General features: G+C 44.1%; 1 protein-coding gene and 1 non-coding gene across 3 annotated transcripts in view; both read right to left on the reverse strand.

Moving 5' to 3' along the window:
* KLHL3 (kelch like family member 3) overlaps positions 1–24,764 on the reverse strand; it is a 127,085-nt gene that overhangs the window by 74,368 nt on the left and 27,953 nt on the right. For both annotated transcript variants that reach the window (XM_070374383.1, XM_005891693.2), the window contains exons 3-4: positions 21,043–21,149; positions 9,148–9,269 (exon numbers count right to left, since the gene is read on the reverse strand). In XM_070374383.1, the coding sequence (XP_070230484.1) occupies positions 9,148–9,269; positions 21,043–21,149 (229 nt within the window). The remainder of the gene's footprint in view (positions 1–9,147; positions 9,270–21,042; positions 21,150–24,764) is intronic.
* On the reverse strand, positions 24,676–24,747 carry TRNAR-ACG (transfer RNA arginine (anticodon ACG)). Its single transcript has one exon. It is a non-coding gene; the product is annotated as a tRNA-Arg (tRNA).

A 24,764-nucleotide genomic window follows, 5' to 3' on the forward strand; every position in this document is an offset into this window, starting at 1 on the left:
GCAAAGTAATATCTCTGCTTTTTAACATGCTGTCTAGGTTGGTCATAACTTTTCTTCCAAGGAGTAAATGTCTTTTAATTTCATGGCTGCAGTCACCATCTGCAGTGATTTTGCAGCCCCCAAAAATAAAGTCTCTCACTGTTTCCCCATCTATTTGCCATGCAGTGATGGGACAGATGCCATGATCTTAGTTTTCTGAATGTTGAGTGTTAAGCCAACTTTTTCACTCTCCTCTTTCACTTTCATCAAGAGGCTCTTTAGTTCTTCTTCACTTTCTGTCATAAGGGTGGTGTCATCTGCATATCAGAGGTTACTGATATTTCTCCTGGCAATCTTGAGTCTAGCTTGTGCTTCATCCAGCCCAGCATTTCTCATGATGTACTCTGCATATAAGTTAAACAAGCAGGGTGACAGTATACAACCTTGATGTACTTCATTCCCAATTTGGAAACACTCTGCTGTTCCATGTCCAGTTCTAACTATTGCTTCCTGACCTGCATACAGATTTCTCAACAGGCATGTCAGGTGGTCTGGTATTCCCATCTCTTGAAGAATTTTCTACAGTTTGTTGTGATCCACACAGTCAAAGGCTTTGGCATACTCAATAAAGCAGAAGTAGATGTTTTTCTGGAACTCTCTTGTTTTTTGATGATCCAACGGATGTTGGCAATTTGATACTGGTTCCTCTGCCTTTTCTAAATCCAGCTTGGACATCTCGAAGTTCACAGTGAGGCTAAGGCCCTTATAAGAAGAAAAATAAATAGCAGAGTTCTCTCTCTCTACCATGCAAGGACACAAGGAGAAGGTGGCCTTCTGCAAACTGGTAAGCTAGCCCTCACAAGAAACTCAATCAGCTGGAACCCAGATCTAGCACCTACAACATTGTGAGAAAATTAGTTTCTGTTGTGTAAGCCACCCACTCTGTGGTATTTTGTTATGACAGCCCAAGCTAAGACAGACTGATTTCCTACATGGCTATATATTAGAATCCCCTGGAGAAGTTTTAAAATACTGATGCCTGGGTCTCACCACCAAAGATCCAACTCAATAGGAATGGGGTGTAGCCTGGACAGTGAGATACTGCTGAAGTTCCCTAGGTGCTTGTAAATGTATAGTCAAGTTGAGAACACTGCCCTGTAGCCTTTAGTTAATATCTTTACTCAGAAAGATATTTACTGAATAGCTAACACCCTCATTCACCATTTAATTACTGAGCACCTATGTGCCAGCCTATAAGATTCAGCAGGAATCTGATCTTGTTCTAGCATCTACTGGAATGAGGGCATCATCCCCAAATCCACTGGGACTCAAACAAACACACTCTACTCTCCCATCCAACAGATAAATAGTAAAGAACATCTTGGGGAAGGTTCTCAGCAAAAGGAGAGCTAAGGTTCCTTTTGAAAGGTCATGAGACACATGAGTATTTATACTGTACCCTGGGAGACATAAACAAGTTCCTGCTCGAGTGTGTGTGCATGTGTTTTTCCTAAAAGCCAGGGAAGACCAGCTTGAACAGGCCAGATGGGTGCTCAGACAATCAACCCTGGTCGAGTTCCTTTGTACTTTGCCACAGCTCCTGAAGCCTGCCCTCAGATCAAAAAACCAGGGTAGTCAGTAAAGTCCTCCTCAACCCAGCTTTGCTACCCCTCCTCTCCCCTACCCTGTGGGAGGCACAGACAATCTGAGAGTGACTTAAGGAAAAAAAAAAAAAAAAAAATCAGATAGCTGTGAATAGTTTGGCTTCAGACTGCATTGCTTGGGGCCCCCAGCATTCATTTCACCCCAAAACAACCCCCATGTTCTGAGTCCTTGATCTCAGCTGCTCCCCTGGCTCTCAGGGAGAGTGTCTGGGCCAGCCAGACCCCAGCTGCTTGCGTTCACCCAGGCTTGCCCAGGAAGATATACATGGGCTGCAGATGCATTTGATTTCTTGACTCAGAGCACTATAAACATCTTTTTCTTTTCTTTTTTTTTTTTTTGAGTGATTTAAATTTTAGAGACTGATTGTCCCTGAAAACAGCTCTGAACCTCATCTCTAGTTCTCCTCACCTCCATGGGCTAAGGCTAAAAACTCGGCCCCACTGCCACATTCTTGGGCCTTGTCTCATCACTAGAGTAACCAGCCATCCAGGTTTGCCCAGGATCGAAAGACTTCCCAGGACACAGGACTTTCAGTGCAAAAGTTGGGGTTGTTGGCTCCCTTCCTCATTCCTGCTCACACAGAGATGCCACCAAGAGCCTCTACTATCAGTGGTCCCGCTCCAGACCTATGTGCCTACTCTCAAAGGGAAGTTCATCCTGCCTGCAAGATTAGACCTCTCCCTCATGACAGCTGAGTTCTAGAAAACATCTCTCTCCTTCCTCTCCCCTCTCTCTTCTACCAGCAAGACAACTGTATATTACCATCAAATTCTTGGTATTTTCTGAACCACTGATTCATTCCAGAGAAGGAAAAAGATAAGATCACCCACTGGAGAGTTTGAGACGGTAAGTGAACACAGTCAGGCTCCAAATCTGACCACCTAAGCTCCATTCCCACAAAGCAGCTATAAACTGGGGAACTCAATTAACCTGTGCGCTTGCTCAGCCTAGCCAAACAGATTCCAGGACCAGATTAGTCTCGGCCTGCTAGTAAAGTGGAGAACCATTAACCATTCTTGCTGAATACATACCAGGAAAGGAAAGCTGTGTTCCAAACTCCCCACATGACCTCCATAACACGTGCCCTAAACCAACACCAGCTACAAACCCTAAAGCCAGGCCATGAGTTGACCGACCATCCCAGTTTGCTGAGACCTTGCCAGTTCTAGGACTCAAAATCCTGTGTCCCAGGAGAGCCCTCAATTCTGGACAAACTGGGACAGTTGTTCACCCCAGGAACAAGGAACTTGTATTCAGTTACACTGAGAAGCCCTGGTGGGGAAGAGTAATCCAATGCTGTCCAGCACACACCCTATTCGGGTGCAGGAGCCACCAAGGGTCAGATGTGATTAGAGGATGCAATGGACAGCAGCCCTTTAGCACCACAGAGAAGGAATTTCTGAGAGTCCAATCCCCACCCCCGAGATTGCATCCCAGCCAAGCCAAAATGCTATCGTGCCAGGGACACACACCCCCTCTCCCTTGCCCTCTTCTTTACCACAAAGTCAGTTGCACAGTTTGGTGCTAAAATTTTCAACCTCATGACAACTACCCCAAAAATGAAATAATAAATACTTACTGAACACACTCCTTAGATTACACTTTCAGTTTTTAAAACCTCCCTGGATACAGCTACCCACACAGCTTTCAACTTCCTCAATGTTCACAAAACCCACGTGGCAGACAAAAACTTTCAGAGCTTCCCCCATCCTGCTTGGGTCCACTCCTGCTCTAAAGTGTTCCCAAGCTGACATCCCAAAATGAGCGGGGCTGGTGGTTTCTCTAATTGCCCCTTCCCTCTCTTTGATCTTATGCTGTGATCTTCCCACTGCTTGCTTCACACAGGAAGGCATGAAGAAGAGCCAAGGGAGTCAGAATGCTGTATCACTACTCAATTGCTGAGTCTCAGGGATAAATAGGGGCCTGGTCCAGTGGGGCTCTGGGGGCTGCACACAAGGAGAGGCAACACAGATTCTCAGAGGCTACAAAGAGTGAAAAACATCCAGGAGGTGGTCTTTACTTCCCTCTCCTACAGCCAAGGCTGGAAAATGATTTACTCTTCCCTTCTCTTGCCTGCAGCTCGACTCCCTCAAGCGGTAGCAGTAACAAGATTAGGAACAAGAGGCCAAGCGCAAGTCCTCAGCTTGGAAGCAAGCTGTCCTGGTGGAACTGCTAGGGCTGTGTGGCTTGGCCCCTGGAAGGAGGCTAAGACCTGAGAAGGAGAAGTTGGCTGGAACCACTGCAGGAAGGGAAGATGACCCTGGGTTAAAAGCTTTCAGCTTGCCTCTCGCCGTCTCAGCATTTTGGTTCTGGGAAAACAGGCCCTGGAATGACCCTCAGCAAAGAGTTTACAGGTTCCCCTCCAGCTTGCAAATGGCTTCCCCTCCATTTTTCATGCAAAGGCTCTGTTGTTTTTTTTTCTCTCCCTCAGATAACATGAAAACCCAGCAGAGGATATCCCGTCACAGAGTTTGTTTCCTTTAACAAAAACAAAAGGAAATGCCCTGCCTCAGAAAGCACCTACTCCTGGAATTTCAGGGAAGCAGGGCCATGCACGGAGGGAGGGTACCAGTCAGAGGACCAGGTGACAAGGGTGTCCAGGGCCTCTGCCCCCCCACACACAGCAAGTTCTGCCTCTGCCAGCACCAGGCATGAGTCCTGGCACAGAAACAGTGCTAAACAAAAAGTTACTGAGAGAAAGAAGAAGGGTGTGGGCGGTATACAGGAGAGTTAGCAGAACTACACTGTGATTAAATGTGTCACTTAGAATATTTAGAAAAAAAATTTTATGGAAGTATAGTGTCACTGAGAATTTTGACTTCTCCACTCACCAGCCATGTGACTAAAGGCAAATTACTTAACCTCTCTCTGCCTCTGACTCCTCAACAGTAAAATGAAGATAGTAATCAGTTCAGTTCATTTCAGTCACTCAGTCATGTCCGACTCTTTGCGACCCCATGAATTGCAACACGCCAGGTCTCCCTGTCCATCACTAACTCCTGGAGTTCACCCAAACTCTTGTCCATCGAGTTGGTGATGCCATCCAGCCATCTCATCCTCTGTCATCCCCTTCTCCTCCTGCCCCCAATCCCTCCCAGTATCAGAGTCTTTTCCAATGAGTCAACTCTTCCCATGAGGTAGCCAAAGTACTGGAGTTTCAGCTTTAGCATCAGTCCTTCCAAAGAACACCCAGGACTCATCTCCTTTAGAATGGATTGGTTGGATCTCCTTGCAGTCCAAGGGACTCTCAAGAGTCTTCTCCAACACCACAGTTCAAAAGCATCAATTCTTTGGCGCTCAGCTTTCTTCACAGTCCAACTTTCACATCCATACATGACTACTGGAAACACCATAGCCTTGACTAGATGGACCTTTGTTGATAAAGTAATGTCTTTGCTTTTGAATATGTTATCTTGGTTGGTCATAACTTTCCTTCCAAGGAGTAAGCATCTTTTAATTTCATGGCTGCAATCACCATCTGCAGTGATTTTGAAGCCCCAAAATATAAAGTCTGACACTGTTTCCACTGTTCCCCATCTATTTCCCATGAAGTGATGGGACCCGATGCCATAATCTTCGTTTTCTGAATGTTGAGCTTTAAGCCAACTTTTTCACTGTCCTCTTTTACTTTCATCAAGAGGCTTTTTAGTTCCTCTTCACTTTCTGCCATAAAGGTGTAATAATAGTACTGCCTTAAAGGCTTGTCATTGGACTCAAATGAAATAATACATTTAAAGCAAGTAACACAGTGTTTGGTGCATAGGGAATCCTTAGTTACACTGGTTTTTATTATTCATTAATACAAGCTGAAGTCAAGATTCTGATCATCCACTTCATAAGAAATTCGAATTGATCACATCAACAGGGCACAGCAAGTTAGAGAGAGCTGGATTCAAATCCCAACTCCACCACTAACTACCTGTGTGACCATGGGTAATGTACACTTCACTCGTTGCAACATCAGTTCCTTCAACTGTAAGAGAAGAATCATAGTAGAACCTTCCAGTAGTGGTTACAATAACGAAATAATGCATGTGAAGTGATCAACACGTGCTTTGCTTACAGTGAGTATTAATAAGAATCAGTTACGAATTGTTGCCTCCACTGTAGAAGGGCAGTTCAGTCTTTCCAAGGTATGTGTGGCTGGAAAGAGAAGCAGGGCATAATCTCCCAGCCATTTAACCAAGCCCCAAGTCTCTAACCCTTGTTTTCCCAGGAACCTCTGTGTACACATCCTCAGTGCAATGAATCCTCACACATACTGTCTTCATAGACAGCTTGTGAGCAACTCTCAGCAGATACATACATCACAGCAGGAAGAAGCAGCCACATGTTGATCTAAAACTTTCTCTTAACCAGTTTTGGTTTTCCCCCAAGGTCATCCCTGACCAAACCATAAAGTTAAGGAAAAAAAAGGAAAATAGTTCACATATATGATTGATTCCAAACTGCAGAGTTTTATTCCACGTTGTGCTTTGCAGAGTTTTATTCCACATTGTGCTTCCCAGGGGAGTCCCTGCACATGCAGCCTCTCCTCACTCCCAGATAATACTGAACGCAGCAGGTCCCTCCAGGGGCTCACAGGCCAGCGGGGTCACAGACAGGCAGAAGAGGAGGCAGGCCTGACCTCCAAGACTTTCCTTCAACACCCAGTCCACACCATGCATCCTCAGTGAGGTCTGCCCTTAACCACCCTCATCAAGGTGATGATGAACATTCTCTGCTTCCTGGGTACCTCCACTCTGGCCCCTACCACAATGGAGGGCACCCATTTGCCTGGCCACCTGTCTCCACCTTCAGACATGTGCCCCTTGGTGAAAACGCTTCTGTGTTCACAGTGCTCTCTGTGCCTACCCTGTCTGTGGCACACTCCTCTAAGTTCTTTACCTATAGTAATTCATTTAATGCTCACGCCAACCCTAAGAGGTTAAGCGCTATTATTATGCCCATGAGACAGACAAGAACACTGAGGCACAGTGTTCTTGTACCTTGCCTGGGATCACACAGCTAGAAAATGGTGGAGCCGGGATTTAAAGGCAGGCAGTCTAACTCATGACCACCCAACAGAATGGGCACTATTATGATTCCTGTTTTACAAATGAGAAAACTGATCCTTGAGCCAGAATGTTAGTGGGGGTGTCAGAGAAGCTCTAGTTTTCCTCACTATAAGTACAGCTAAGATTTATTACCTTGAAAGGATACAAAGCAAAATCAGCAAAGGGAAAAGGTACATGGGGCAAATTTTGGAGAACAATAGCCACAAGCTTCCAGGAGTCCTCTGCGAATGGAGTCACAGAGAACGCACTTAATCCCTCCAGCAATGAACAGTGACAACATGTGCAAAACATTACCAACCAGGAAAGCTAGCCTGACTCTGAGAGGCCAAGACGTGTGTCAGGTGTCAGTTACACAGGCACCTTCTGCCTAGTGTGGACTGAAATTCCAAACTCTCAGAAGGAAAGCAGGTGATCGGCATAAACCATATTGCTTGCACAAACAGTTTAAGCAGTGCAAGCTACTACCATTATCACTAGAGGAGTGGGAACTCTCTCAAAATCCAAGTTGCCAGACTCCAGATGAAGACTGACTTTGTAAGCAAGCCTTTCTGAAGAAAGCAAGCAGGCTTGCTATGTTTATCTCTTTTCTGCACATTCTTCTATCACTTTCATGTTTATAGTATCTCTAATACAAGATTTAAAAAATATATATTTAACCCCTACACTTTTTTTAGGTTGACATCTAGCATTTTTCATTAAAGTTGCAAAATGCAAAGTTCCTGCATTTTGTAAATCTCAATATTTATATTAGTCTCAAAAACATCTAAATGAATTTAAAAGACATGGTGATTTCATATAACTATCACCCATTTAAAAAAATTTTTTTCCACACATACCCTATACATATTTTATACTAAATTACTTTGCACTTGTTGTTACTGCCCAAAAGTTATTCAGCTGCTTAAATTCTGCTGCTTGACCTAGTATGTAACCATGGCATTGCCCACTCCACTCTGGATGGGAAAGACCAGAAATAATGCAATGGCTATGCATTTTACTGTGCATAAAAGAAATTTCAGTTTTAAAAGGGCGAGGAAGGATTAGACTAGATCACTGTAGAAACTATACCACCCAAAAGTCTGTCTAGGAACCAGAGACAAAAACAGGCTATACCCTGGGCAGGCTCTACAGGTCCAAATGCAGGGTGCCTCAGACCCTCAGTTTGCAGGTACCCTAACACCCCTACCAGAGTACCATTTACCACACGAAACCAACTTCTATCCATCCTTCAGTCCTCAGCTCAAATCTTATCTCATGAAAGAGCCCTTCCTAGATTCCCCACTTCATTCAAATTGTTCCTCTCCTTCAAAGGACTTACCACAATTTATACATAAACATTACTTGTGTGCCTATTTGATGAGTGTCTGTCTTCACCCTAGAACACAAATTCCATGAAAGGAGACAATGGAATCACCTCTGCTCACTGGTACATACACAGTGCCCAACAAAGTGTCTGGCATATGAGAGGCCCTCAAACATTCTGGCCAGATGGAATGAATACACAATTACCAATTTGGCCTCCCAAACACCTCAACCCTAAAAAGGGCATGGTGTTCTGAATAAGAGAAATATATCGTGGTACTTTGCATATCTCTCATCATCTCATATAGTTTAATTTATCTCTCTCACAATAAATAAGGTAGAATTTTGCTTTAAAAAAACAAAAAAAGGAAGAAAAACCTTTCATATCCCATATAATTTCCATTATTTTAATATCAAGATCCTTAATGATAAGAAATAGCACATCTTGTGTCTGCATTTGACCTGGTTGTTCACAAGCTTCCAGAGTGGGCCACACCCTCCACCATCCCACCTTCAGTGCCACGACACTGATGTCTTACACCCCACAGAAAGGACACACACCTTTGGGTGAAGCAGTGTCTTTGCTGATTCCTCTTTTCTAGACTCCAGATGGCTGAGAAAGAGACCAGGTCGGCAAAAGGAGGCAGAGGCACAGACAATCCACCTCACAGCCACACACCCCTGCTGACACTCAAGGCTGGTGCTTGGCACCTCCATGGGCTCAGAGGCATTTCATTGACTAACATTGACATGAGAAAAACTTTAAACAGCCTCACAAGCTGATACTCAAAATCCCCGAGATGAGATGATGACTGGGGAGAAGAAGGGTCACCCAGACTCCAAGAGTTTGAACCAGCATGAGTTAAAGACTTTCTGCTCTGGGGCTCAAGCTCATTCTGAGGGATTACGGCCTGGTGGTTAAAAACATGGGTCCCATGGTCAGGCAGGCAGGATATGAGGGTCGTTCGCCCTGGCCACGTATCTCAGGACAAGTCACCCACTCTCTTTGAAGCTTCAGTTTCCTCTACAGTTACCAACTGAATTGTTGTGAGGGTTAAAGGAAATGATGATGTAAATGGGGGGCGGGAGGGGGGGAGGGGCTGAGTATATGATACACTGAGCTATCAGCTGGAGCTGAGTTTACCTGGACGTTCTCTTCAGTCACCTCAATCTCAGCCGTATAGATATAGTCAATCAGCTTACTCAGGGTCTGCCCATCCACATCCTTGATTTCTATCTTCTTGGCTTTACTCTCAGACATGTCACCTACAGTTCAAAACAAAAACAAAATGGACATGAACATGAACCTAGGAAGTGCTTAACCTTCACATGGTCTCCTACCCTGTCTTGGCAAAATAAAAGCACTACCTGTGCTGCCAGCAAAAGGAACACTCGGCCACAGAGTAGGACACACTAGTGGACATCGAGGTCACATCAACTTCAGGTCTGTGATCATTCTCAAGCATTCCCTAACTCTATCCATTGCCCCTTTTTATTTTGAAGGCAAATTTATCATGAGAAAGCATTCAACCAAGTTCCTGCAAACTTGTACACAGGGGGCCAGAGAAAGTGAACAAGATATGAACCTGTCCTCAAGGAGCACTTGATCTAGTAGGGCAGATATATTAAACTATATGAGATGATGAGAGATATGCAAAGTACCAGTAAAACAACTTTTTTTTTTAACCAATTATTGAGTGCTAACTATGGCCAAGCACTGGGCTTAGCACTTTAAACTATTGCCTCTTTTAATCAATGACTTAAAAGCATTATTCTTAACATCCCCGTATTACAGATAAAGAAACTGAGGCACAGGAGCAAAGGTAATTCATTTTGCCTACAGTCACACATGTGGGAAGGGGCCAGGCAAGACTTGAAAGCCAGCAGTCTGACTCTAGAGTCCACACTAGCAATCACTGTGGTATGCTAAATCCAAAGAATGCAGAAGATAGAGCAACACACCCTATTTGTGGAATCCTGGAAGGCCTCCTGATAGGAAGTCACATTTGAGTTGGCTATTCCTCGTGCAGCAAAGGTGAGGAAAGATGAGCTGGATGCAGGAACCATGAGTGCAATGACAGAAAAGTACCAAAAGGATAAATGTGGGGAACAGTAAGAGGGTAGCATAGCTGGTATGTGGAGTGACAGTGAGAGGAAGGAGGCTGGAGAGACAGCTAGGAGCCAGGACTCGCAGAGCCCAGTAAACCATGCAAATGAGTTGGGACTTTATCCTAAGAGTAGCACCACTGAATAGTTTTAAACGAGGAATGACATCAACAGATGGGTGTCTTTGAATGAAATTTTGGACACATTGGGGGAGGCTGGACCAGTGGCAGGGAGAACAGATGGGAGGCCCTGATAACCATCCAAGAAAGAGAGAACACAGGCCTGTGAACTAGGGCAGCAGAGGCACCACGAGAGCACAGTCCTGAGGCCCCTGACCGCAGCCTGCTCTCTCTATACAGCGCACACAGCTCTGTTTAGAGCCAGGCTCATTCAACAAAGGTTGCTGGTTTCAGGAGGAAAAGACAGGCAAGATGTGTCCTTGTAGACTGAAATGCAGGGCGACGTGACTGCAAGAAATGGGGCTTCAGAAGTCCTTACATGAGTGTGAAAACAGAGCCTGGGCGGTTGTTTTCTGTCTGTGGAATCTGTGCACTGGAGCCAAGAAAATACAGTACAGTACAGCCCGTGGGCTGCAGACGCCCACCTCCAAGCTGCATGGACTATGCATGATTCCCCCACCAATCCACAGTTTCCATCCTGACACAGCTCTAGATACGAGTGATGCCAGAGAGGGAAGAAAGATGGGGGCGGGGAGACCTATTCCAAACCCTGCTGGCTCCCACGGATCAGGCAGCCCAGTGACCCCCATTCGATTCTCTTCTCTCTGACTGCTGGTAGAAAGCAGCAAAATGGCCTCAGCACAAAGAGCCCTGAGACAGGACAAAGAGGCAAAGAGGAAACAGGAAAAGATGGTGAGTTTCTCCTCTACCCATAAAACAAGCTTTCACAATCTCTCTCTTGAATATACTCCACGACAAACATGAACACATACATAAGGAAATCAAAAGTTAAATTCCTCTCTCCAAACAGCTATGAAGATGTTCACTAGCAAAGGTCCAGTGGGTAATTATACTGCAAAAAGATCATCAAAGATGGCCAATTCTCAGTTTAACAACTTGGACCTTAGAAAAAAGGCTGGGGGGAAAAAAAAGCAACCTGACTACAAGAACCAAGAGACTCAGAAGTCTTTAGTGAGTGTGAAGTCAGAGAGAGCCTGGCCTGATTGCTTGCTCTTTATAGAAGTAGAGCTTGGGAGTCAGGTTAGGGTTTTGTATCTTGGGGGTAAACAAGTGGAATCTCCTGAAATTGTGTGAAAATATTTGTACATATGGGCAAAAGTTTGATTTTCTGATGAGATGAACAATCATTTTCATGATGTTGAATACCCGGAAAACGTTAAGACACAGTTTTCTAGACGATGGGATTTTTTTTTTTCCTTGCTTCTTTATATGAATCAAAAATTTCTGCACTAAGTACTTAAAATTCCAACAAGCAAGAAAAAATTGAAGGAAAAAAAAATCTAGGGCCTCAAAGACCATGTCTTTTCTGATAAATTTCCTTTATAGGAAATTGGAGACTTAGATTAATATAAATCATAAGGACTTGTAAAATCCAATTTAATATCTCTGTGAACCAGTAGAAATTACTGCATCAAACAAAGATGTCAGCTTAAACAAACCCTGAACGTGGTAGTAATAATAGTTGCTACTACATGCCAGACCCTCAGGGTTTACATACATTATTTCATTTAGTCCTTGTAACAACCCCAGGAGGTACGAGATATTGCTTGCAATTTATAAATTATAGAATTGGCATATCAAGAGGCATTTGCACACAGCTAGTAAGAGGGCAGAGCTGGGATTTCAACCTTTGGCCTAACTTTAGACCTCATGTCATTTTTAATAAATCCCTCTATAATTTAAACCTGACCCTAACTAATGACCTTGACAAAAGTATTCATAAAGTGAAGAGTGAAAGTGTTAGTAGCTCAGTCCTGTGCAAATCTTTGCGACCCCATGGACTGTAGCCTGCCAGGCTCCTCTGTCCATGGGATTCTCCAGGCAAGAATACTGGAGTGGGTAGCTATTCTCTTCTCCAGGGGATCTTCCTAACCCAGTGATCCAACCAAGGTCTCCTGAATTGCAGGCAGATTCTTCACTGTTTGAGCCATGAGGGAAGCCCATTTGACATATAACAAGCACTTAAATACTTGTTGGAGCAGAGAAAGAAAGAAAAAAGAGAGGCTTTCTCTTGACATCTCATAAGTCCACAGACTATAGTTAATTCTGAAGAAGGAGAAATCATCAAAGGCTTCTTCATTCTTGCTCTTTCACTCACCTCTGCTACTTTGACAAAATATTTCTAGAGGACAGAACATAAGCCCTGTAAGTCCCTCTGTCTTCAAGATTAACCCAAGAGCCCTCTTCTGCTGATTTTTCCCAAGAGGCCCAGCCCAGCCACCGCAGACTCTGAACTTTCAAAAAAGAAGAAATGCAGATGGCCAACAGGTACATGAAAAGATGTTCAACACGACTAATCATCTGTGACATGCAAATCAAAACCACAATGAGATATTACCTCACACTTGTCAGAACAGTTATCATCAAAAAGAACACAAATAACAAAAGCTGGTGAGGATGTGGAGAAAAGGGAACCCTCCCACCACTATTTGTGGGAATGTAAATTGGTACAGCCACTGTGGAAAACAGTATGGAAGTTTCTCAAAAAACTAAAAATAGAACTACCAAATGACCTAGGAATTCCACTCCTGGCTGTATATCCCATCCCCCCCCAAAAAAAAAACAAAAACAATAATTCAAAAAGATACATGCACACCAGTATTCACAGAAACATTATTTATAATTGCCAAGATATGGAAGCAACTAAAGTGTCAATCAACAGATAAGTAAATAAAGAAAATGTGGTCTGTATATTTGATGGAATACTACTTAGCCATTAAAAAGAATGAAATTTTGCTATTTGCAGCAACATGGATGGACTTGGAGAGTATTATGCTAAAGTGGAAAAAGTCGGACAGAGAAAGACAAATTCTGTACCATATCACATATGTGAAATATAAAAAAATACAACAAATTAGTGAATATAACAAAAAAGAATCAGACTCACAGATATAAAGAACAAATTAGTGGTTACTAGTGGAGAAGGAAGAGGGGAGGGGATGAAGAGGTACAAACTATTAGGGATAAAATAAGCTCCAGGGCTTCCCTGGTAGTCCAGTGGTTGAGAGTCTGCCTTGCAGTGCAGGTAATACCAGTTCGATTTCTGGTCCAGGAGAATCCCACATTCCGCAGAGCAAGACTACCGTGTGCCGCAACTACTGAGCCTGTGCGCTAGAGCCCACGAGCCACAACTACTGAGCCCACGTGCCACAGATACCGAAGCCTATGCGCCTAGAGTCTGTGCTCTGCAACAAGAGAAGCCACACACTGAGAAGCCTACATACAACTAGAGAGCAGGCCCCACTCTCTGCAACTAGAGAAAGCCCCCGTGCAGCAATGAAGACCCAGCACAGCCAAAATCATAAATAAATATTTTTAACGTAAATTAATATTGTACAACACAGGGAATATAGTCAATATTGTATAATAACCATAAATGGAGTATAAGCTTTAAAAATTGTGAATTTTATTGAACAGCTGTAACTTATATAATGTTGTAACAGTAACTGTACTTGAATTTAAAAGAGAAAAAGAAAGAAAACGTCAGTTGAACATTTTTGTCCTCTGTTAACATCATATCCTGTTCTTCCAGATAGATCTTGATCTACCTAGCAAGGGCAGATGTTTGTTTGTTCATTCACTCAATAAGCAAGTATCAAACAGTCCCTATGGGCAAGGCCCAAGGACACAGTGGTGAACAAGTCATGTTCCCAGCCCTCATGGAGCTCAAACTAGTAGAAAGATGAGTAAACCAGCAATTTCAAAATGTGTTAAATGCTAGAAAAGGAGACTTAATTTAAAAGGTTCTTAGGCAGGGATTCCTCTACCCTGAACTGTATGCAAAATAATGAGCATAGAGGAGCACATATTTACTTTTTTGTGGAAAGAATCCATTGTTTTCATCAGACTGATGAACCTGACCTATTCTGGGGCCACAAAAATTTGAGTCTGGCAGAAGCACAGCATATAAAAGGAGGAAGGGGGAGAGATGGCTGAAGATACAAGCAGGCTCTGGACAACTTGAGGGCCTTGTGCACCATGCAGAGAAGTTTAGACTTCATTCTAAGGGCAATGGGGAGCCCTTGACAGACTTTAAGCAAGTAAGGAATACATTAGATTTTTATTTAGTAAATATGACTATAGCTACAGTGTAGAAAATGGGTTGGGACTGACGGAACAAAATGGGGGCAGGTTGACAAATTAGAAGGCTGCTGCAGTAAACTGGGTGAAAGACGATGGCAGCTAGACTAAGGGACTACGTCTTAAACTTCTTTAAATCTTCAGACTCTACCTTCAGACCAGCACCTAGAAGTCTCCAAGAAGCATAGAGAGCCCAGGAGAGCAAGGCATAGTCTCAACCTAGCTAGCACATCACAGGCACCAAAGTGTGAAAGTGTCAGTTGTTCTGACTCTTTGTGACCCCATGGACTGCAGCCCGCCAAGCTCCTCTGTCCACGGGATTTTCCAGGCAAGAATACTGGAGTGGGTGGCCATTTCCTTCTCCAGCGGATCTTTCCAAACCAGGAATCAAACTTGAGTCTCCTGCACTGCAGGCAGATTCTTTACTGTCAAAGCCACCAGAGAAGCTCACATGCACAACAGAGTTCTTTTTAGGTGGAAGACTGCCCAAAGGGGGGAAGAGGTGCATCTTGAGGAGCCATGGGGGAAAATCTTTCACCACCGCATAAGACAGGAGGGCTAGAAAATCACTGGCTCATATCCTAGATTGCTGATAGAAACCCAACCCCATTATTCAGCCAAAGGAACAAGAAAGGAATGGTAGAATGGCTGTGAGGTCTTTCCAAAGAGCCAGACACAGACCACCAGCCACCCCTCAAAGCTGTACAGCAAAGGGAATAAAAAGTGCATTCAGGAGTCCTTGTGTTACAGAACTCTTCTTCACTCCTCAATTGAATCCTTACTGTTGAAATTTAGTTTCATGATCTGGGTAAAAAGAAAACAGAAGATCCTTACCTTCTGCACAATGATCCTGCCTGGGTGTTAGGATGGCTATTATACTCTCTCACCCCTAACCTTCATCTGTCTAAGTCCTGATATCTAGGCTGCCAACTCATTTGGCCAGAGTTGAGACCTGTGCCACATGTTAGCATCACATGAGGAAAAGAAATAACCTGCCACCTTGCTGAATCCCAGCCAAGCCTCCTGCAGGTAAGGTTTGTAGGTGAGCCATCTATGCCAGATAACTGCAAAAGGTTGACCTCTGTCTCCTGTGAAATAAGGACGTTCCTGGCCCTGCCTTTATGCCAAAGCTGTGCGACATTCAAAGGAGATAATGAGAGTGTGAGAACTGCAGCAGCAGGATTCAGCAGAGCTGCAGTGCTGGAGATCACCCCAGCACCCAGCCTCCCTGGAATCTCAGCCTTCCTCCACCTGGAGAGGTCTTTCTCCTCAGGTGGAGTACCAAATCGGGAAGGAAATGCCTATGTAGCCAGAGATGTTTCATGTCAACTCTCACCACCACCAGGGCAGCAGGTATCAGAGCCTCCCCACACATCCATATGAGCTGTATAAACTATGACGGGCTCTACACATAATAAGAGTTAGCTTTATTAAGTACCTATTCTGTGTCGGGTGCTCTTCCCTGGTGGCTCAGATAGCAAAGAGTCTTCTTGCAAGGCGGAGACCCGGGTTCGATCCCTGGGTTGGGAAGATCAGCTGGAGAAGGCAATGGCAACCCACTCCAGTATTCTTGCCTGGAAAATCCCATGAATGGAGGAACCTGGCAGGCTACAGTCCATGGGGTCACAAAGAGTCAGACATGACTGAGTAACTAACACTTTCACAATTTCATTCTGTATTGGGTATCTTATTTCCCTTACCTGTATCTGTTCCCTGCTTATTGTTATTATTGTTTTACTGTTATTATTCCAGTCTCAAAAACAAGAAAACAAGATCACAGAGGTTAAGTAACTGCTTACAAACCTATCAGTTGCTGGAGTCAGGTCATGATGGTTTTCTAAGATACCACACCATCCCCTAATGAAGGTGCCATTACCACCCTGTGTTTAATCCTTACCAAAGAGGCCTTTGCATCAACAACTCCAAACGTCCTCTATGAACACTCATAAAAAAATTTCCGTCCAGTGGTTCTCTTCAGTGAAGATCTGAAATTTCAAGACTGAGCTATGCCAAGTGCAGACAAGTCTACCCCAGACCATCTTGGTCAAATCAGTTGCACGTAATTGGATGCTGGTAGGTGTCTGAACAGTAGTCTCTTTTCCAGGGCACTACACAAGCCTGTGTTGAACTACATCAACACAGGCTTGCTGCTGCAGCTGCTGCATTGCTTTAGTCATGTCCGACTCTGTGCGACCCCAGAGATAGCAGCCCACCAGGCTTCCCATCCCTGGGATTCTCCAGGCAAGAACACTGGAGTGGGTTGCCATTTCCTTCTCCAATGCATGAAAGTGAAAAGTGAAAGTGAAGTCGCTCAGTTGTGTCCGACTCTAGTGACCCCATGGACTGCAGCCTACCAGACTCCCCCATCCATGGGATTTTCCAGGCAAGAGTACTGGAGTGGGGTGCCACTGCCTTCTCTGCAACACAGGCTTGAACGACATCCAAATCAATTCTTGAAAAAAAGTCACCATTTCTATATCAAGAGCAACATATTTTTAGACATGACTACCGCACCCATCACCCTCAAATCTAGGACACTTAAGCCACAAAAGGACATCTGACTTTGATGTGGTATGTTAGGGACAGGAAGAAGAAATCCTATGACACTGTAAGCTTCTGCCCTGAGGTAACCAACTCTAAAAGAAACATGGAAGACCAGACCATTTCTCCTCAATCCCATACAGACTCTGACCTTCCTTTTTCTCCACCCCCCTGAACTGTTCTACCCAACTTCTAACTCCTTAGGGGCAAAATCCTCAGAGGCCAGACCCTACCTACTCTGACTACTCCCTCAAGGCCCTCTTAATACAAAGAAAAGCTTCTACTCCCTAGTGTTCCCTCCCTCACTGCTCCATTGCTTTGGATTAAGTCATGCTAAACTGCACGATATGCAAAGATCTTCAAAGACATCAATACATCATTCAGACACTCAGAACACAGACATGGTCCAAGGCTTGGTGGAGTCAGGCATGAAGAAAGCCCGAAACAGTGGTTCTATGTGATGAGTGCATGCCTAAAGGTGAGTAAGAGAGCCTGGCCCTGACTGTTCTGCTTGTGGCTGGTTGGTGTCTACTCCTTCCAAGTCCCTTGCCTCTTACCTCCAGGACATTCCTGACTCTCCTCATTTCTAGTCACCATATATTCAAAGACACCAGTTGAATATCAACCTGCATCTAAAAGCAACTTTTCTTAAAAAAAAAAAAAAAGCCAATCTAATCAGCCTCAGTGTGTAATATCAATACACTAGACAGCTTATTCCCAGGGCTTCTTGTGGGATGGAGCTCACATGTCTTTTCCTGAGCCCACATATTCTTTAGGACTCGGTTCTTTTAATAGCATAAAATGGGACTGCTTTTAAAATCCTGGATGATATGTAGGGATCTGTATGGAGTACCAATACTATAGGTACACAGAACCCATAGTAAAGGGCACGCTAAAAACAGAGGGAATAAAGTGACTGGGCTGTTTTGGGGAAATTATCTTTCCCTAGAATGGAGGTGCTAGATGGGGAGAAAGGGGTTGAGGGGAATCTTAAGTATTCCATACTCAGGGAAAAGGACAGGGTCAGCCCTGCTGGCCTCTCCAATCACACTGTTCTAAAGGAGTAGACTGCAATTCAGGTGACTGCCCATCCCAGATCCTCTCACAGGCTGGTTGCCTTTGGACACTCTCCTGTGGACACTCACACCTCAGTTTCCTATTTATTCCAAGTTATGGGAAGGACACTGTCAAGGAGTAGGGCTGATAATTGGAACCATCGACAGACATTTGGGCAATATGAACTCAGCAGATAAACAAATAAAAACATGTTAAGCCTGAATAAAAGATCTTAATCACACCACTCAAGTCAGAAGAAAGCCATATATATTTTCTCTTCTTTGGGGCCTTAAACATGCCGATAGAAACAGACTTAACATGAATCAGCTGGACCTTTTCATTATTAATTTTATGGATTTTAAAGCTGAACCTGATAATGAGAACAGAATTTTGCAGTTACTTTTTTCTTGTACCTGTTTACCAATATTTAAGCAAAATCAAAGGGCCTGAAAAAATATACAAATCTGATACAGTGCTGATGGAAGCATATGCTGGTACAACTGTTTCAAGTGTTGTGGAGTTGAGACACATGTCTCACAAGGATTCAAAATGTGTACACACTTTAATCAAGTATTACTTATCCTATTTTTTTTTCTGTAATGAACATATATGAATAGTGTTTGGATGAACATATGGATAGGTGGATGGGTGGGTGGATGGATGGACAGACAGACAATGGATGGAAGGAAAGGATAGGAGGACAGATATTAACCAGATTCTATGGAAGCCATGGGCTGGGCCACACATTAGACTGCTTTCTTCTCTTGAATCTCTTCTCCTTTCAATTACTAGAGTCCAAGATCTGATCCAGAAGCATATTTTCTCTCCCTTTTTAAAATCACTTTGTTTTTGCTTAGGCACTTCCATGAACCCAGAGGCAAGTTCATTAGCCAAAAAAAAAAAAAAAAAAAAAAAAATGGAGCCAAAAGTATAATTCATTGTAATTGCAAGTGGACTCCTCTTTCAATACTGCACTTTTTTAAATCAAATACATGGAGAAAAATGACTGGCAGAGCTATTTACTGAAGTTGCAACTAAATTTGTAGATAAGATAAATTATTTTAAAAGAAAGAAAGATGGATGAAAGACAAGGAAATAAAGAAATAAAAGCCTTACTACTAGAGTTTGAGACTACTTCAAAGAGAAGTGGCTCAAAATTTCCAGGTAATGAAAGTAGGTGTTTTTCCAGGCTGCATTATGGAATTCCTAGTACAAGGCTCAAAGTGAGGTAAGCGTGGCTTGGTGCACTTAGCAAAAGCAATGCTCCAGGTTGAGATCAGTCCTTCACATGATGAGCCAAGAGAGGACACATATGGGGAACTCTCAAATAACAAGCTCTAAGCCCCCACCGCCACCCACCCATCAAGAACCACTCCTGCCCAGCAGAGGCTGTGTATTATATTAGGAAAAGGACAAGAGCCTATTCAGGAAAAATGTGCCTGTACTCACCCATCCTTAGCAATCCCACATTCATTCGTTTAACCTTCAGTTGTTCACTGTCTCCTAAACACCAGGCCCTGGAGTGGGCACTAAGGATTCGACAGTAACAAGACATGGTCCCTGAGCGCCCAAAAACTCACAATCAAGGGTGGGAGACATTTTGTTCATTTAAAAAATATTTTAGTGCTAGTGTGTACCAGGTACTCAGGATACGGAAACAAACAAAACTAACAAGATCCCAATCTTTATGGAACTGATATTCCAATAAGGAGACATAGGTAAAAAAAATACTTAAACAACTAATCAATATGATTTTCAGATAGTGATGAGTTGTGAAAAAGAGATGAGTTATGGAGTAGAAGGAGACCTAGTATGGAACTATGGCTCAGGTGGTCAGAGAGGAGGTGGCACCTGAAGTATAAACTGCAGGGTGATAAGCGGTGAGTACATGAGACTCCAGAGCATAGGCACCGCAGACACCAGGAAACAGGAGTGCAGAACGATAGTGACCACACTCAGAGGAAGCACAGGGTACGGGTGAACATGTGGAAGGGACAGCAGACCTCATCCAGGGGCCACACTCGGGCCAGCTGGCCTTCAGTCAGCCATGATAGATACAGCACCGCCTGCGCCTGGCTCAGGGGAGGCGCTGCGAGGCACTGCAGTCAGGAAGCTCAGCCCATGGGTTTAAGGGAATTTGGGCTCAGAAGTAACACACATGCAACAGATGGACAAGGCTGTTTGACATGTCCAGAAAACAGGGACTCCCTGGAAACCTGGCAAAGGTGCTGAGACAGAATGCAGATGGTGAATATACTTCTGTTTTACTCTTTCCACCCCAAGCCCCGCCATCACGTCTCCCAACTCTCTCCCAGGTTTAGTAGCTAAGTCATGTCTGACTCTTGCGACCCCACAGGACTGTAGCAGACCAGGCTCCTCTGTCCATGGGATTGCCCACACAAGAATATTGGAGTAGGTTGCCATTTCTTTCTTCAGGGGATCTTCCCAACGCAGGGATTGAACCCAGGTCTCCCACACTGCAGGCAGCTTCTTTACTATCTGAGCCACTCTCTCTCCCAACACTCCTGTAAAAAGGCTAGAGGAGGCTCAGGGCCCCTGCCTGGAAGAAATGGCAAAGGACTGACAAGATGTGAAACAGCTAGGCCAGCCAGCCCTGGGCCGGGAGTCCAGAAGCCAAGTTCCCCTCATTCACCGGGTGACCTCAGGCAAGTCCCTTCCTTCTCTCAGTCTCAGTGTCCCCAAACTGCAAAATGAGAGGGAAGAAGCCTGAGGGTGAGCCCAAGAGTCTACATTTCTAACAAGCTCCCCGACATGATTACAATACACAGCAAAGTCTGAGAATTCATGGACTGTGATTCTACCTTTGTTCCTCAGAGAGAACTGCAATAGGGGCTGCATGCTCAACAGGCCTGGCTGAGGCTATGAGTCCATCACAATTCTTGGTACCTCCATGGTGCAGAGCAAAGAATCCGGCACATAAAAGCTCCTCAGGGTGGAGCCTTCTCTTTCCTCCCCCACTCACACCACCACCCTCAACGTTCTCCCAGTTGGGACTGCAGTCCCACACGTGTGGGTTTATTGTCTGTCCCTCATACCTGTGAACATCGCACAGAAGTAGGGGCTGCAGGCTGCCAGGACCACACGGTGGGCTTCTATCTCGACATCTTCTGCCACAATCATCACGTCACACAATAGCTGTTTGCTGTAAGACACCAGTGAGGGGAAAGGATGGGTCACAGCACAAACACCCACCCCCAGCCATACAAGGGTACTTTTTTTTCCCACCCACATTCCATACTATCACTGTCTATGGCTGCAAACGGATCTGCCATATCTTGAGTCAGGCAGTGGGATGGACTCATCACCTTTTCCAAGTCCCTGATAAGCCTGACATTCATGCTTTCCTGAGGCACTCAACTCTGCAGAGATCCAACTACAATGTAGCTGCAAATCAGGGCTCCTCCATCTGTCTTCACATTTCTGCTCCCCAACTCTATCAGCTGCAACTGAGACAGGGGGACAGCTCAATGAGCAGTGGGAACAGTTTTGGGCTATTAGTTGAGTGACTGAATGCACCAAGGAGCATGAGCATGCCCCTGAGATGTGCCACCATTGAGAACAGGTATTAACTATTCCCCAAGCGGTCCACTCACTGCCTATGAAACACTGGTAAGGGGCCAGCCATGTCTGGAGGACTTGAGTATATTTCTCTTCCCACCCAGGTTTAACACTATCATCAAAGAAACTCCACGTATATACACAGTGCTCCCTAAAGACCCTGTGCAAACTCCAATCGCTGCAATTAAGAAAACTGTAACCACATTTTTACTTGTTTTTCATCCCAAACAAGGTGACAAACCTTTGAAAAGGACTTATTTATTGTCATATCCTAGACACCTGGCTGAATGCATAGCACACAGAAGGCTCCAATTTTTACTAATAAATGAAGGAAGGAAGGAATGACATTTTAAACAGGATCATTCTACACTCAGAGAGGGAATGAATATTTGACTACTTTGAAGACTGCAAGGATACTACAAGCCCTACCAATTCAAGAGTTTTTCCTCTACCAACCTTTCAAATTCTTATCATGGCTATTATCATTACAATAGCTAATATTTTTTTAATTACATGTGCCAGGCATTGTTCCAAGCACTTTTTAAAATATATATTATTTCATTTAATCCTCTCTACAACCCTAAGATGTTTAGCTATTATTATGTCCCATGTTTCAAAATAAGGAAACTGAGACCCAGAGACATTAAGTAACTTTCCAAAGGTTACACAGAAAGGGAGCAGTAGAGACAGGATTTGAATATAAGGAGCTGAACCCAAGAACCCACGTTCTTAACCTCTATAGTATCCTGGTCACCACTAGTCCCTCCCTCAGCTTGAAGTGCTAGAAGTGGGAGGGAAGACAGGGAGATTAAACACAGTTCAACCGTGATCCACTGGCAGTAGTTACTTGCACACTATACTGAATTGTGGATCAGAACAAACTTAAATTCTGAAAGAGATGGGAATACCAGAGCACCTGACCTGCCTCATGCCTCATGAGAAATCTGTATGCAGGTCAGGAAGCAACGTTAGAAGTGGACATGGAACAACAGACTGGTTCCAAATAGGGAAAGGAATACATCAAGGCTGTATATTGTCACTCTCCTTATTTAACTTATATGCAGAGTACATCATGAGAAACGCTAGGCTAGATGAAGCACAACCTGGAATCAAGACTGCCAGGAGAAACATCAATAACCTCAGATATGCAGATGACACCACCCTTATGGCAGAAAGAGAAGAACTAAAGCACCTCTTGATGAAAGTGAAAGAGAGTGAAAAAGTTGGCTTAAAGCTCAACACTCAAAAAACTAAGATCATGGTATCTGGTCCCATCACTTCATGGCAAATAGATGGGGAAACAGTGAGAAATTTTATTTGTTTGGGCTCCAAAATCACTGCAGATGATGACTGCAGCCATGAAATTAAAAGATGCTTGCTCCTTGGAAGAAAAGGTTGGTATGACCAACCTAGACAGCATATTAAAAAGCAGAGACATTACTTTGCCACAAAGGTCTGTCTAGTCAAAGCTATGGTTTTTCCAGTAGTCATGTATGGATGTGAGGGTTGGACTATAAAGAAAGCTGAGTGCTGAAGAATTGATGCTTTTGAACTGTGGTATTGGAGAAGACTCTTGAGAGTCCCTTAGACTGCAAGGAGATCCAACCAGTCCATTCTAAAGAAAATCAGCCCTGAATATTCATTGGAAGGACTGATGCTGAAACTGAAACTCCAGTACTTTGGCCACCTGATATGAAGAACTGACTCAATGGAAAAGACTCTGATGCTGGGAGGGATTGGGGGCAGGAGGAGAAGGGGACGACAGAGGATGAGATGGTTGGATGGCATCACCGACTCAATGGACATGAGTTTGAGTAAACTCTGGGAGTTGGTAATGGACAGGGAGGCCTGGGGTGCTGCAGTCCATGTGGTTGCAAAGAGTGAGACACAACTGAGTGACTCAACTGAACTGAACTGATACTGAATTGAGAAGTCTGAGGTCATGACTGGGTTCCACATGACAGTGATGAGATAATGGTAAGCAGATGGAAGAGAAGCTACATATTTGCCCTCCCTGGTAGAGCATATTAAGCCAACTACTCAGATATTAGTCCAGGTTCACTTTTCAGAGAAATAGAGTCATAAAGCCTGAGAAGGCTAGAATTGCAAATGCCCTTAGAGATCACCCTATGATGCTCAGAGAGGTGACCCAAAACCACAAAAGCCTTAGTCTTCAATCCAGTTCTGACTCCAGGTGCAGTACCATTTCTGCCTCATGATTGGTTGATACTTAGAATGGGAAAAGACAGAAGCTAGGTTAGCTCCAAAAGGGAAAGGGGATCAGGAAAGATCCAGCACATGGAATAAGGAACCAGTGAGGGGACTTCTGGGAAGGGTCAGTCCTCTGGGCACCAAGAGGCAAAACCTGGGGGTGGGACCTCATCCTGCAGTGAACAGCACACCCTAAACGCAAACCTTATCAGAATAAACCAGCTCAACTGGGAACAGAACTGGCTCTGACTCAACAGGCTATAAGAACATGAACAAATTGACCCCACCAATTTTCTCAGCTTTCTTAGCTGCCTTGGGACATACACCATGGGGGCCAAATGAGATTGTAGGTACTACTTGTTTAAATTTGGATAAAATATATTTTAAAAATGTATTCCCAACATGAATAGATTCATCTTGGACATTTTCACTTCTGTTAAAGATTTGGGAGAGAAAATAGAGTTATCAGGGCTATTTAAAAAGGCAAGTAATTTTTTTTGGTAACTAGTATTAATATTTTGATAAGGAAAGTACTGACATAGATGAGTCACAGATGCTGAACAAATTTTCAATGTCAGGAACTGGGAAAGCAAATAAAGTGGGATATCTTACACAAACCCAGAAAGGCTGATAATTCTTGAACAAATGAAGACGAGACAAGAAGGAAAAAGGAATAAAGATGGAGAATCCAGTCAGCAAATAAATCAGAGCAGTTCTGAGAAGCAGGAGGTACATCTCAAGGCCAGAGAAACTCTAACCTGGGAAGGAAGAGGGGAAGTCGCTCAGTCGTGTCCGACTCTTTGCGACCCCATGGACTGTAGCCCACCAGGCTCCTCCATCCATGGGATTTTCCAGGCAAGAGTACTGGAGTGGGTTGCCATTTCCTTCTCCAGGGGATCTTCCCCACCCAGGAATCGAACCCGGGTCTCCTGCATCGTAGGCAGACGCTTTACCATCTGAGCCACCAGGGAAAGTAACCAATAAAAAC

The sequence above is a fragment of the Bos mutus genome, chromosome 7 (assembly GCF_027580195.1).
Source record: "Bos mutus isolate GX-2022 chromosome 7, NWIPB_WYAK_1.1, whole genome shotgun sequence".
In the NCBI taxonomy this organism is placed as follows: domain Eukaryota; kingdom Metazoa; phylum Chordata; class Mammalia; order Artiodactyla; family Bovidae; genus Bos; species Bos mutus.